At 64.0% G+C, this 13,716-nt stretch overlaps 1 protein-coding gene across 2 annotated transcripts; it reads left to right on the top strand.

Annotated features, from left to right (window-relative positions):
• The first annotated feature begins 1,164 nt into the window (after nucleotides 1–1,164).
• On the top strand, nucleotides 1,165–11,903 carry UBXN6 (UBX domain protein 6). 2 transcript variants are annotated; one of them, XM_047095608.1, is made up of 10 exons: nucleotides 1,165–1,344; nucleotides 3,839–4,002; nucleotides 4,340–4,404; nucleotides 5,675–5,803; nucleotides 8,804–8,901; nucleotides 9,409–9,484; nucleotides 10,052–10,136; nucleotides 10,257–10,607; nucleotides 10,827–10,975; nucleotides 11,286–11,903. In XM_047095608.1, exons 1-10 carry the CDS (start codon nucleotides 1,262–1,264, stop codon nucleotides 11,412–11,414), a joined length of 1,329 nt encoding a protein of 442 aa, XP_046951564.1. In that variant the 5' UTR covers nucleotides 1,165–1,261; the 3' UTR covers nucleotides 11,415–11,903. The 2 variants fall into 2 exon arrangements, with proteins under 2 accessions (XP_046951564.1, XP_046951565.1); XM_047095609.1 differs by lacking the exon at nucleotides 1,165–1,344 and adding an exon at nucleotides 2,628–2,915.
• The last annotated feature ends 1,813 nt before the right edge of the window (nucleotides 11,904–13,716 follow it).

The following is a 13,716-nucleotide window of genomic DNA, read 5'->3' as shown; positions in this document are numbered from 1 at the left end:
TCCAGAAGTGGGGCGCCTGGGTGGCTCAGTCGGTTAAGTGTCCAACTTCGGCTCAGGTCATGATCTCGTGGTTCTTGAGTTCGAGCCCCGCGTTGGGCTCAGTGCTGACAGCTCAGAGCCTGGAGCCTGCTTGGGATTCGGTATCTCCCTTTCTCTCTTTGCCTCTCCCCCACTGGGCTCTCCCTCTCAAAAATCAAATAAACGAAAAAAAGTCAACAACAGCCCCTTTCTATCATCTACTGCCCAGACACATTCACATTTCCCTGGTGGTCCGAAAAATGTCCCTTTCTTGCACCCGACCCCCTTAGTTGATGTTGCAAACTGTCCACTTTTTCTCTCCAGCACGTAACATCGTCCCCTCGGCCATAAACTGTATTTATCATGTTGTCTGTCTTCCCTCCCCAACCCCATGGAAAACATCACGAGGTCTGCGAGGTCAAGGATTTCCTTGTTTTCTTCCTTGCTGGTACAGAGCCGACTCCCAAAAAACCAACAAAACGGAGTAGATCATCGTAAAGCGCTCCATTTATTGAATGATTTCTAACTGCATCGTTACCCTTATAATCCTCCTCCGACGTGGACGTGGGTGCTGTTCTTATCCCCAGCGCGTAGGAAACCGAAGTTAAGGAAGGTTGGTTTGGGCTGCACCGGATTCTCCCCCTGAACACTGTGCAGGCCCTCAGGATGACGTCAGAGCTCCGTAACCCAGGCCCCTAGGGGATGCGCCACCGTGGGTCCCCAGGCCCCGGCTCAGGCGCCCCTTCCCACGTCCCCCACCACGTGCGCCTGACCACCGGTGCCGGACGCGGGGCTGGCTCGTTACGGTCCTGCGCGGCCCCCACCCTGCACTGCATGCGGGAGCCAGGGAAGGTTTTCGGTCAGGGGAAAGGTCAGGGCCAGCGCTGTCTCCGTGGGCTCTGCGGGCTTCTCCCGCCCTCCCCGGTCACCCCTCTGGGGAACGAGGTGCAGGGCGCGCGGGCACAGCCACCCGCTGGAAGCGAGCTCGTCGCCCCTGGCAACTGAGGCCCGACTAACCACCGAGACGCGGCCGACGGTGCAGAGCGGCCGCCGTGGGCCAGCGAGGCGCGGAGAGCTAGAGAGGCGCACCGGGCCGATTGTCACGTGGGCGCCCGCGCGAAGGTGGGACTTCCGGCAGCGAGGTATTTTCTTTCCGGTTGTTGGCTCCTGCCGGCCCCACCCCGACTGGGCCCTGCGCCCCCCCCGCCCCCCGCGGCCCCCTGCCGCCGGGCCCGCCGCCACCATGAAGAAATTCTTCCAGGAGATCAAGGCTGACATCAAGTTCAAGAGTGCGGGGCCTGGTCAGAAGCTCACGGAGTCCGTGGGGTGCGTGACCGGCGCTGGGGCTTGAGATCCGGGGGGCAGGGGCGGGGAGGGGCGTCCGAGGGTGGGGAGAGACCTCTGGGGGCGGGGCACGGGGGGCGAGGGTGGGAGTAAGGGGGAGGGGTGGCCTCCGGGGGCGGGGCACGGGGGGCGAGGGTGGGAGTAAGGGGGAGGGGTGGCCTCCGGGGGCGGGGCACGGGGGAGAGAGGCCCGAGGGGGAGGGGCTGGAGGCGGGGGCTAGGGGGGCGGGGTTGCAAGTAGATGGGGGTCAGCGGAGAAACCGTAGGAGAGTAGGCGAGCGGAGAAGGGGCCCCCAAGAGGCGTCATCCAGTTTTGGGGGGGGGTCTCTGTGTACAGAGATTGGACACAGAGCCTGGAGAATCAAGTACAGCTGGGGCCGGGGAGAGGGGAGAGGCTTCGCGTCCATGGCCGTAGGGGTGTGGGCCCTAGCTCTGGAGCGCGAGAGAGGAATGGGTCAGAGAGTTTAAGGCCAGGGAGCCTGAGGCGGGGTTGGAAGAGGTCTCAGAGGATCGGGGGAGCGGGGGTTGAATTGGCTGAGGAAGGTCTGGGAGGGAAGAGGAGGGGAGTGGGTGGAGGTGAGCTGGAGGCCATCTGTGACAGGGAGGAGATGGGGCCTTGTGGGTGACGGTTGAAGCCGAAGGCAGGTCCTGAGAGAGACGTGGGAGGAGAGGGGAGAAGAGGGAGGTCCGACAGGGCGCACATCCAGGCCTCTGTGGCTTGTCCGGGGAGGGCCTGGGGAAGAGAAGGACGCGGGGGCAAGACTGGAGACCCAGTGGGGGAGGTGTGTGACAGTGAGGGCTCTGGTGGGCCCCCGGTGGATTGAGCAAAGGAAGTGCAGAGGGGGTGGGGCCCCTGAGGAATAATGGAAGGGATTGTGAAGAGGTGGGGCCCGGAGTGGTAGGGGGGAGAGGCAGGGAGGCGCCAGGGAGGACAGGGTAGCAGGGGCGGGTGAGGGAGAGTGGGTGCATGACATCAGTGCATCTGTCGCGGGGATGGGGGCTCCCGGGACTGGCCGAAGGAGGCCCACGAGGGCCTGGTTCATGAGTCAAGGAGGGAAGCCCGGTGGACAAGATCAGGTCCTGGGAGCCTGAGCCGGGAGAGGAGGGCAGCCTGGGAGAGGGCCAGACAAGGGGGTCCATTCATTTGTTGAACAAGTAGTGGGGGTTGGCGCAGCAGCGGGGACTGAGCGTGACGGGAAAGACGCGGGGGCCGTGTGGGGGATGGCTGCGGGAGATGAGAACCCGGGAGGAGAGAAGAGGGGAGCAGTGCGGAGATCCAGACTTCTGTGACGCGCGTGGGACAAGACGAGGCTCGGGGTGTGTGACAAGCGCTGTCACCGTGTGGCTCAGAGAAGGTTCCTGCTGTCTCAGGGCTCATCTTCTAGTGGGGAGAGATGGACAGCTCAACCAGGACACGGGTGGTGACAGAGCAGTCCGTACTCAGGGCCACGAAGAAAAATAAGCAGGGGCAGGAGATAGCAACAGCCGGGGGCCCTTAGGTGGTCTGGGAACACCTCTCCCAGAAGGAGACATTCGAGCTGAGCGCTGGATGAGGTGAGGTGCAGCCAAGTGGAAATTGCCTCCCCCCCCCCCCCCGCCACACACACACAGACCCTGAAGCCGCCCCAGCTGCCCCCAGACTTCTTTCCTCACCCCCACCCCCCCCCCCCATCTGCAGACTGAACAGTTCGGCCAGAAAGTGCAAAGGCCCTGTGGTGGGAGCCACTTGGGCCTGCGGGAGCAGCAGTAGGAAACCAGTGTAGATCGGGAGGCGTGAAGGAGGGGAGCGGGCGGGTTGTGAAGGGCCTGCAGGCCCAAGGGGGCTTCAGGATTGTGTTGTGCGTGGGGCGGAAGGGCTTGGTGCAGAGGAGTGACGAGCTCCGGCTTAGGTTTTAGAACGGTCCCGGTGGCTGCCCAGCGGGGCCTCGAAGAGGGTGGGCGAGGCGTCTTGAAAACCGTGTTTTTGTAGAACTAAGTAATCACAGGGGGCTGGGGTGTGGCCACGTGGCGGGAGAGGAAACCCAGCCCCCGCCACGTGGCCTGGCACGTGGCCGGGCACACGGTCGGTGCTCCCTAAGTGAAGCCGTGCCACCTGGCTGTCGTAGGCTGGAAGGAAAGGGATCGAGGAGGGGAGGGACACCTTTGAGTCTCACCGGTTCCTGAAGGCGAAAGGTGCCTTCTCATGTGCATCCGTGGCGCCGGTGGGGGCGGGCCTCTGTCACCCCCCCTTCCTCCCCCATTAGCTGCCATGACCCCAAGGCCCAGGCCGCTGCGGGACTCGCCCCAAGGGCTGGAACTGGAGACGGAACTGCTATCTGTCTCCAGGGGCCGGCCTTTCTGTGTTAGAACCATCTCGTGGCTGCGGGTGGTCCCTGGGAGAGAGGGACGTTTCTGTCCGATGGGGCAGAAGTGGGAGAGGGACAGAGGCTCTTGCGCCTGACCCCGTGTCTCCCCGCCTTCCCTCTGTCACTTCCCAGGGAGAGGGCCCCCAGAGGGAAACCCAACCAGCCCGCGCTCCAGCAGCCCCGCCAGGGACCCACCAACGAGGCCCAGATGGCAGCCGCGGCAGCCCTGGCCCGGCTCGAACAGAAGCAGCCCAGGGCCCGGGGCCCCACGTCGCAGGAGTCCATCCGGAACCAGGGTGAGCTGTGGCCGTCTTCCGGTGCGGCGTGGGGACGTGAAGCAAGGTCTCACGCAGAATCTCACTTGGGAGAGTGGGGGGTGCAGGGTGGAAGGCACCGGGGCGCTGGGGTCTGAGAGGCCGAGGAGGGGAGACGGGAGGGGAGACGGGAGCGGAGACGGAGCCGTCGTCGGGCCATCAGGTGAAACCTAGGGGCGCGGAGAGGTGGCTCAGGCAGGGGGGCCTGACCGGGGAAAGGACTAGAACTTGACCCCCTTGGGGTCTGCGGGGGCAGGGGTGGAGTGTGCCTGGGGCCAGGGCAGGGCCCCCAACTGACCCGTCTCTGCCCTCTCTCCAGTGAGAAAGGAACTTCAGGCCGAAGCCACTGTCAGCGGGAGCCCAGAGGCCCCAGGGACCAACAAGGTAAGCACATCCACGGGGCAGCAGGACACCTGAGGGCCGTCCTGGGGCAGGGAGCGGGTTCTCTCCCTCATTGGTCAAATCGGTGAGCCTCGGCAGAAATCGGTGAGCCTCGGGCAGTAAGCACGTGGGTGCCGGGGCAGATAGAGGTCACGTCTGGCCTTGGGCCAAAGGAAGCTTGTGGGGCGCGCCAGAACAGTGGAGCCAGGTTGTGGTTGAAGGTGGGGTTGACTGGGACCTTCACACTCAGCTCCTGCCCTCTGCTGCTTGCCCAGGAGGTGGGAGGGCCCTTCAGAGACTGGTGTCATCAGGGAGGCCTTGCTGGGGGAGGTGGGCTTTGAAGGAGAACCTGGCAGAAAGGGTGTTCTGAGCAGCTTGACCTTTGAGGTCACACTGAGGGTTTTTTGGTTTTAACGTTTGTTTATTTTTGAGAGAGAGAGAGAGAGAGAGCTTGAGCAGGGGAGGAGCAGAGAGAAGCAGAGACATAGAATCAGAAGCAGGTTTCAGGCTTTGAGCTGGCAGCACAGGGCCCGATGTGGGGCTCGAACTCACAAATTGTGAAATCGTGACCTGAGCTGGAGCCAGACGCTTAACCGACTGAGCCCCCCAGTCGCCCCTGTTGAGTGATACTTTTAAGTATTTTTTTTAATGTTTAATTAAAGACAGTTTTTTTAACGTTTATTTATTTTTGAGAGGGAGACAGAGAGCGCGCAGGGGAGGGGCAGAGAGCAAGGGAGACGGAGAATCGGAAGCAGGCTCCAGGCTCCCAGCCGTCAGCACAGAGCCTGACGCGGGGCTCGAACCCACAAGGGTAAGATCGTGACCTGAGCCGAGGTCGGACGCTTAACAGACGGAGCCGCCCCAAGGTCTCACTGAGTTTTAAGGACCGAAGCGGCCCCAGACGACGCCTAGGAATTGAGGTCCAGAGGGAGGTCTGGACTCATCTGGGCCGCCGTGACTCCCGAGCCCTCCACCAAAGCCCCTTCCTCACGAGGGAAACGGGAACAGCCAGAGCCGTTGATGGAGCGCTTGCTCCGTGTCCGGAGCGGCTTCACGCTTTCTGTCCCTTTCTCGTTGGGGTGCGGCGGCCCTGCAGAGCCACTTACGGGGCAGAAGGGGCCCAGTCACTGGGCCAAGGTGTCCCACGGCTAAAGACGCAAAGGGGGGAAGCGTCGGGACCGGGGCCGTGCGGCTGCCGGGGCCATGCTGTCAGCGGCTCGGGCTGGCCTCTGTCCGCAGTCCGGGGTCAGCCGCCTTCGCCCCGTCCCCCCAGGTGCCTGAGCCCAGAGAGGAGGGCTCGACCCACCTGGCAGTGCCCGCCGTGTGCTTCACCTGCCCGCTCACGGGGGCCACGCTCAGGAAGGACCAGCGGGATGCGCACATCAAAGAGGCCATTCTCTCGGTGAGTGGCAGCCCCGCGTCCCCCCTCCACCGCCCTCCCACCTAGAGGTCCTGGCGCCAGAGCCGGGAGAGCTGGGTGGCACGGACCCTCGGTATCGTCTGCACCTGCCTGTATCGGGTTTGTTTCCGTCTCTCTTCAAAGGCAGGATTTCCGTGGGGTCCGAAGCTCAGGATACAGACGGGTGGGTAGAGAAAAGCCCCCGCTCGCCCACCCTTCCCGGAGGCGGCCCCTGTAAGGCGTGCAGGCCCCCTTCCAGGGAGAGATCGATCGCAGATACACGCAAACTGCCGAACGCCCGCATCCCCCGCACCCGGGGCTCGGGTTTCCCGATCCCGTTAGAACAGATCGTCGCAAAGCGGGCGGCCTCGTTTATTGTCTCACAGTCCCTGGAAGTCAGAAGGGTGACGTGGGTCTGGCTGCCCCAACTCAAGGCGGCGGCCGGGCCGACTTCCTTCTGGGCGCTCTAGGGGGGGCGCGCGCGTCCGGGCCTTTTCCTGCTTCCAGGCTTGTCTGTGTTCCGTGGCCGTGGCGCCTTGCTCAGGCTGTCCCCTCTCTTGTCTCTTCCCTGTATAGGGAACTTGAGGTTGCATTTGGCCCTCGGGGATCATCCAGGCTCCTGTCGCTATTTTAAGGCCCACCGATCAGCAGCCTTAATTCCGTGAGCCTCCCTAACGCCTTCGCCCCGTGCAGCCGGCCGTTAACAGTTTCGCCCCGTTCGCGCTGTCGTCCCTTTCTGGCTTGTTCTGAACCATTTGGGAGAAAGTTGTGCGTTCTTGTTAGCCAGCTTCACCGTATGCCCTGCTCCGTAACTGTCCGACCGGCTCCTTGCCGATGAGCGTGTCAGAAGCTCCCCGTCTTTCCCTAGTGACAGCAGTCCCGTGGTGGAAAGCCTTGGCTGTGGCTGCTCCGAGCTGTGGGCTCGGTGCGGGCGCGGAAGCGGGACGTGCGTGCGGGGTGTGGACGGCGGTGGCCGAGGAACCCGCGTAGGCGCCGGCCCGACTCACACTGCACCGGCAGCGTCGGGGAAAGCGCCCACGTCACCGGCCCCACACCGTCACTGTGGGCGCACAGACCTTTCGTCTTTTAGCGGAAGCGATAGTGGAGAATATCTCGGGATGGTTTCCGTGCGCGTTTCCCTCAGTGTGGCCCGGACTGGCCGTATTTTCCTGTGAGAATGCGCCCTTGGCCCGGTTTTTTTTTTTTTTTTTTTTTTTTTTTTTAAATTTTTTTTAACGTTTATTTATTTTTGAGACAGAGAGAGACAGAGCATGAACGGGGGAGGGTCACAGAGAGGGAGACACAGAATCTGAAACAGGCTCCGGGCTCCGAGCTGTCAGCACAGAGCCCGACGCGGGGCTCGAACTCACGGACCGCGAGATCATGACCTGAGCCGAAGTCGGCCGCTTAACCGACTGAGCCACCCAGGCGCCCCCCCTTGGCCCGGTTTTGTGTCGTGTAGTTGGACTTTTTCTTGATTTCTAGGCTTTTTTTTTTGTTTTTTTTAGTGTTTATTTACTTGAGAGAGAACGAGCACGAGCGTGCATGTGCGAGCAGGGGAGCAGCAGAAAGAGAGGGAGGGAGAGAATCCCAAGCAGGCTCCACACTGTCCGCGCAGAGTCCGACTCGGGGGCTCGATCTCGCCAACCGTGAGATCACGACCTGAGCCGACATCGAGTTGGACGCTCGACCGACTGAGCCCCCCAGGCACCCCGGTTCACGGGCACCCTTCGCCTTTTAGGGAAGTTGGTCTTTTGCCTATAATACGCAGCGTGAATATTTCCCCTCGGTTTTCACTTTCCGCTTGTGCTCGTGGCCACCTTGCTGTGTAGAAATTTTTGATCTCTGGTTAAATGTGTCGGTCCTGTGACTTCTCGGCTTGGAAAGGCCTTCCCCACTTTGCTAGTGCTTTTCTGTTTTGCTTTTTGTTGTTGTTTTTTTAATTTTTTAAATGTTTATTTATTTTTGATAGAGACAGAGCACGAGCGGGGAAAGGGGCAGAGAGAGACGGAGACAGAATCCGAAGCAGGCTCCATCCGGGCTCCGAGCGGTCAGCACAGAGCCCGACGCGGGGCTCGAACCCACGAACCGTGGGATCATGACCTGAACCGAAGTCGGAGGCTCAACCGACTGAGCCCCCCGGGCGCCCTGCTTTCTGTTGTTTGTTTTAACGTTTGAAACTTTGATCTGACTAGAGGCGCCTTGGGTGGCTCAGTTGGTCGAGGGCCTGACTTCTGGTATCAGTTCAGGTCAGGATCTCGTGGTTTGTGGGTTCGAGACCTGCACTGAGCTCTGCACTAACAGTGTGGAGCCTGCTTGGGATTCTGTCTCTCTGTCTCCCTCCCTCTCTCTGCCCCAGCCCCACTCACACGGGCTCTCTCTCAAAATAAAAATTTGACCCCCCCCCCCCCCCCCCCCCGCCAAAGACTCTGATCTGACTAGAAGCTATTGCCCTGCGGAGTATGAGGCATACGGACCACTCTTTGTTCCCTGACAGCTACCCAGGGTTGCCCCCCGCACGCACGCCCCCTTTTTTACTGAAAACGCCTTCTTGGTCATGGTTGTGGCATATGTCTCTGTCACAAAGCAAATTCCCGTATGGGTTTCCCTGGGGGTTTGTGATGGTCCCGAGGAGGCTGGGCCGGTCACACAAGCCTGGGAACTTCCCCTCCTGCTTTCTCCGTCTTTCTGTGTCCCTGCCCTCTTCCCTCCCACGGGCAGAGTTGTCAGATGGGTGGACCCCCGGAGGCATAAGCTGGGCTGTGACGCCCCTCTTCCCTCGAGGCGAGGGCAGGGCTGAGGCTCGGGATGGGGCCACCGAAGGGCTTTCTCCTCCTTTCTTGGCTGGGAGCGTCCAGTTGAGTTTGCTTCAGTGGAATGTTCCTGGCCTGCTGTCGCCTGTTGTCACCTGAGTAGAGAGGCCAGCTGCTGGGGGAGGGAGAGGTGCCTGCGGGCCTCCAACCCCCAGGCGAGCGCTTCTGGTGCGTCCCCTCCCTCCCCCAGCACTTCTCCACCGACCCCGTGGCTGCCTCCATCATGAAGATCCACACGTTCAACAGAGACCGGGACAGGGTGAAGCTGGGCGTGGACACCATCGCCAAGTGAGCAGCCGCAGCCCTCCCAGCTGAGTGTCCCCCGCCCCTGACACCCGGGCCTCGGCCACAGCCTGCCGGGGGTGCCGGAAGGAGCTGGGCCCTGGGGCTGCAGCCAGTCCCCACCCTGCACTCCCCCCCGCCCCCAGGCCCTCTGGGCCTCAGTTGACCTGCCTGTAAAACGAAGGGGCTTACCAAATCAGGAGGTCCCGACCCGCTGCTTTCCTCCGGGATCGTTGTAGGAAGGTGGGAAGGGGGCAGGGGGGCAGGGTCCCACCCCCTCCCCTCGTCTGCTCCAGCAGGTCTGGGGGGGGCAGGGAGCGCCAGGAAGTCCATGTCGCTCGTGAGCCCCGGCCCCCCGCCACGGGGCACCCACGGGCTTTAGTGGTCCGTTAGCCTGGCCCTGCCACAGCCCCCTGTGCGTTCGCGGGTGCCCTCGAGGGGAGGCGGGGGGGGGGGGGCCGGCGACGGCCCCCTCTGGGCTCACTGTTCCCACACGGCCGCGGGCCCCCCCAGGTACCTGGACAACATCTGCCTGCACCCCGAGGAAGAGAAGTACAGGAAGATCAAGCTGCAGAACCGCGTGTTTCAGGTGCACACGCGGCCCCGGCGTGGGGGCGGCGGCCAGACCAGGCAGCCGCAGGGGAGCGAGGGCCCCGGGCACGCGGGGCACACGGGGCGAGCGTCGCGTCGTGGTGTTTGGCCGCTCTCCCCCTCGCCCCCGGCTGTTCTGACTTGGAGGAGGTCGGCGCTGGCGAGATTTCTCCCGCGAACACAGACTTCTGGTTTCTATGGAGAAATCTCGGGGTCCCGCCACCCTGGCCCGTGTTACCTGCGCCACTGGCACGGCACCTGCTGTCTGTCTCCCGGCGGCCCCTTCCCGCCCCCGGCTTCCCACGCAGCCACCGCCCCCACCCCTGGGCCCGTCCTGTTGTCCTGTGGCTTCTCGGCCTCCTTCCTCACCTGGTCGTGACCTCCTGGGGTCCCGTGCCCTCTGCGAGCAGCTGGGGGGCGCCCTGCAGCCCGTGTTGAGGCGAGCGCGTTCGTGCTCAGCCCTGCGGGCGGCTTCCGCGGCTTCGCCCCGTCAGGGCCTAGCGGCCGCTGCGAGGCCGGGCGGGGTGGCCAGCAGGGCCCTGGTGACCACCGGCTCCACTCCCAGGAGCGAATTAACTGCCTGGAAGGGACCCACGAGTTTTTTGAGGCCGTCGGCTTCCAGAAGGCCCTGCTTCCGGTGCCCGATCAGGGTAAGGCAGGTGGAGCAGGGCGCCAGCTGTGCTGGGAGGAGGGGCGGGAGGGCCCCTCCGGGCGGCAGGGGTGGGGTGGGGGGCTCTCCCTGCCGCAGCAGTGACCCGCGCCTGCCCCAGAGGGCCCCGAGGAGTTCTACGTGCTGAGCGAGGCCGCCCTGGCCCAGCCCCAGAGCCTGCGGAAGCACAAGGAGCAGCTGCTGGTCGCCGAGCCCGTGCGGGCCACGCTGGCCCGCCAGCGCCGCGTCTTCCGGCCCTCGCCCCTGGCCTCCCAGTTTGACCTGCCCGGGGACTTCTTCAACCTCACGGCGGAGGAGGTCAAGCGGGAACAGAGGCTCAGGTCCGAGGCCGTGGAGCGGCTGAGTGTGCTGCGGACCAAGGCCATGCGGGAGAGGGAGGAGCAGAGAGAGCGGCGCAGATACACGTACACGCTGCTGCGCGTCCGCTTCCCCGACGGCTGCCTGCTCCAGGGTGGGTGCGCCCGGGGGGCCGGGGCTGCGGGCGACGGGGCCCGGCTGGGTGCCGCGGGACGGGAGCCCAAGGCCTCCCCGGTCTGTGCTCATCCTGGGAGGAGGCATCACAGTCCGTCCTCCCTCCCTCCCTCCCTCGGGAGCCGGATGGGCGTGGGCTGGGGTGGGGGGCGGGGTGCTCCCCTGAACTCCGGCCCCACCGACTGTCCCGCCCACCCAGGCACCTTCTACGCCCGGGAGCGGGTGGCCGCGCTGTATGCCTTCGTCCGGGAGGCCTTGCAGAGCGACTGGCTGCCTTTCGAGCTGCTGGCCTCGGGCGGGCAGAGGTTGTCGGAGGAGGAGAGCCCGGCCTTCGACGAGTGCGGGCTGGTGAGTGAGGGGGCTGCCCGCGGGCGAGTCTCCGGATGTCCTGGAGGCACAAACTCCAGCGCTGGGCGGCGGGCGGCCCAGGGGTCCGGGCTCTCGAGTTCAAGTCCCACCTTCCCGCCTACGTGTCCCGGGCTCTCGCCGGGTCCCTGCTGCGGGACTGGGCTGATGGCGGGGACCGTGGTCCCCTACGGATAGCAGCCGGAGCGAGCCGGAGGGAGCGGGGTCCCGGCTCTGACGGGGGAGGTCGAGCGGGAAGACGGGAGAGTCACGTCAAGGCCTGAGCGAGGCTGAGGCTTCTGGCCCACCGCAGGTGCCCTCCGCCCTCCTGACCTTCTCGTGGGACGCAGCCCTGCTGGAGGACCTCAGGGCCGCAGGGGCGGAACCGGACTCTTCTATCCTGAAACCTGAGCTCCTGTCGACCATCGAGAAGCTCTCGTGAAATAAAAGCAGGGTTGGCTTTACCCCGCGTGGGTCTGTCTCATGCTCTCCTGCGGCCTCCACCGCTCCGCTCCCCCCCCCACCCTTTCTCCCACCACCCAGGGTACCCCGCTTCTCCGAAACTGCTCGCCCTGGTCCACAGAGCCCTGCAGGCACGGGGTGCAGTGCTGGTCGGCTGCGACGGGGGCCTGGGACCGCCACTGGAGAGGGCTCTCAGGAGGCAGCTGCCAGGCTGTCCTCCTTCCTTCCGCACTGGGTGTCAGCCGGCTAAGGCCACTGTCACCTGATCGCAGAACTCCCGGCAGGAGAGTAGGCCTGTGGCACGTGCCCTGTCCCCACGTGCTGTGGTCCAGGTGGCTGCCGCTGGCCCTGACGTCGAGCCGCCGGGTGGCTGGGGAGGGCGACGGAAGAGGGAGACGCGGAGTCTGTCAGGACTCGGTCCTGTGATTACTGAATTACGAACCCAAATAAACGGGACGTGTGTCTAGTCTCCTGGTGGTGAATCGGAGCTGGTGCCACACAGGGTAGGGGCAGTGGCCGCGGAGCTGCCCACAGAGGAGGCCCGGGCGTGGCTCCCAGTGGGATGGGACCAGGTAGATGGATACCTGCTGATGGCAGGCCTCCCAGGGACCCGGCACGAGGGGGCCAGGATCCCTCGAAGGCTCTGTTTTACTGTGGTCCTGTGCTGGGCAGGACAAGGTCCCTGCAGATGGCCCGTTCTCAGTCCCAGTCCCTGTAATTGTTGTCACTTTATAGAGAAGAGGGGCCGCGGGTGTGATTGATGGTCCCCAGATGGGGAGCGTCCTGGCTATCCTGGTGGGCCCAGCATCACCACAGGGGTCCTCACGTGGGAGGAGGTGAGACACGCCAGGCTGCAGGTGTCAAAGAGGGAGGAGGGAAGAGGGGCCCGAGTCAACACCGGCACCTCTGGGAGCTGGAAGGTAGGGAAACGTTCCCCCTCTGGGATGTCCAGGAGGCACGGATTTTTAACCCGAGGCCCACGTTGAGACTTTTGACTTCCCCGAACTGTAAAAGCACGTTTGGTTTTAAGCCAAATTGGCAGTGATTTGTTACAGCAGCCACAGGAAATGAATAAACGGGGAGGCGCTGTCCCGGGTCACACCCCAAGGTGAGATGCCCGTAACCACTCACCTGCACTGTCCCCTCCTCTCCCCCAGACCCGCCCAGCTCCAGCCCTTCCAAGACCCTCCCCGCCCCCGCACAGAGGCCTGTGGCAGCCGGTTCTCCGGCCACGGCCAGCTGGGTGATGGACAGACTTGAAGCTCGGAGGCCCCGAATGTAATTCCAAAACCAAGCGTCGCCCATAGACACCCCCCCCCCCCGCCAGCGGACAGCCCCCGCGTGTGACTTTGCTTCCCACCTGGGCCACCAGCGACTCTGTTCTCACACAGGGCAAGACCTGGGACTGTCCTCCTTTGCTCTCCCATCTTGGAAACCCAACACAACCTGTCCCCCTGGCCCCACGTCCCCTCCCTGCCCCACTGCTACGTGGAGCTGATTGCAAGTAGTTGGGTGGCCAATTAGAACGGGTTTCAGGGGACCTGAGGGGTTTGAGGTGGTCCCATTCACAGATGTACTACGGCTGTACCCACCTCTCCCAGGGAGCCCCGGTCAGGGCCCGGGCCCTCACCCTGCAACTGGGGTGTTCGTCGGTCCCGCCCAAACGGGTGGGAGAAATGGGGCCCTTGCCTTTGAGTGCCCCGAGGGTGGGGTGGGGTGGGGTCACCCTGTGTTGGCCGCATCCAGTCCGTGCAGAACACGGACTCGGCAGCTGCCTCCCTCGTCTCCCGTGGGGGCGGCAGGAACAGAAACGGGGAGCCCAGGCTGAACGGAGTCCACGAGCTCTGCCAGAATCTCAGCTCCCCCGGGTCTCCGACGCGCTCAGATGCCTCTGGGGGGCCTGCCACAGCCCCAACACAGAGCCGCTTCAGGGCCTCGGTGACCAGGGCCCAGGAGCCCACAGCCACCTGCACGCTCTTCCCAAGCTGTGGCCCGACCCCGATGCTGATCTGGAAGCACAGTTCGGGTCCCGGCGGCTGGACTGGACTGGACTGCTCCCCTCAGGGACGGGCAGGGGGGACTGGCTGGCGTGCGTACCTTCTGAGAAGCCTTCACCTTGAACTAGGTCAGCACAGGGGTGAGGATTGCACAACAAAGCTGGGATGGTGCTTTCGCAAGGTGCAGGCCTCTACACAGAGGACAGAGGCACGCGTGGGGTAGGGGCGTGCCAGCTGGGCACGGGCAGCGGGGCGGCCCAGGCCCCAGGTAACAGCACACACCCA

The sequence above is a fragment of the Lynx rufus genome, unplaced genomic scaffold (assembly GCF_022079265.1).
Source record: "Lynx rufus isolate CCGP_SWC_20201006 ecotype Redwood Valley unplaced genomic scaffold, mLynRuf1.p SCAF_4, whole genome shotgun sequence".
NCBI classification, from domain to species: Eukaryota; Metazoa; Chordata; class Mammalia; order Carnivora; family Felidae; genus Lynx; species Lynx rufus.
This window is presented reverse-complemented; position numbering and strand designations above follow the sequence as displayed.

Coding starts and splice junctions, on each gene's coding strand:
- UBXN6 (XM_047095608.1), top strand. CDS start 1,262: ATGAAGAAATTCTTCCAGGAGATCAAGGCTGACATCAAGTTCAAGAGT. Junction 4,003..4,339: donor GGAGTCCATCCGGAACCAGG/GTGAGCTGTGGC, acceptor CCCTCTCTCCAG/TGAGAAAGGAACTTCAGGCC. Junction 10,976..11,285: donor CCTTCGACGAGTGCGGGCTG/GTGAGTGAGGGG, acceptor GGCCCACCGCAG/GTGCCCTCCGCCCTCCTGAC.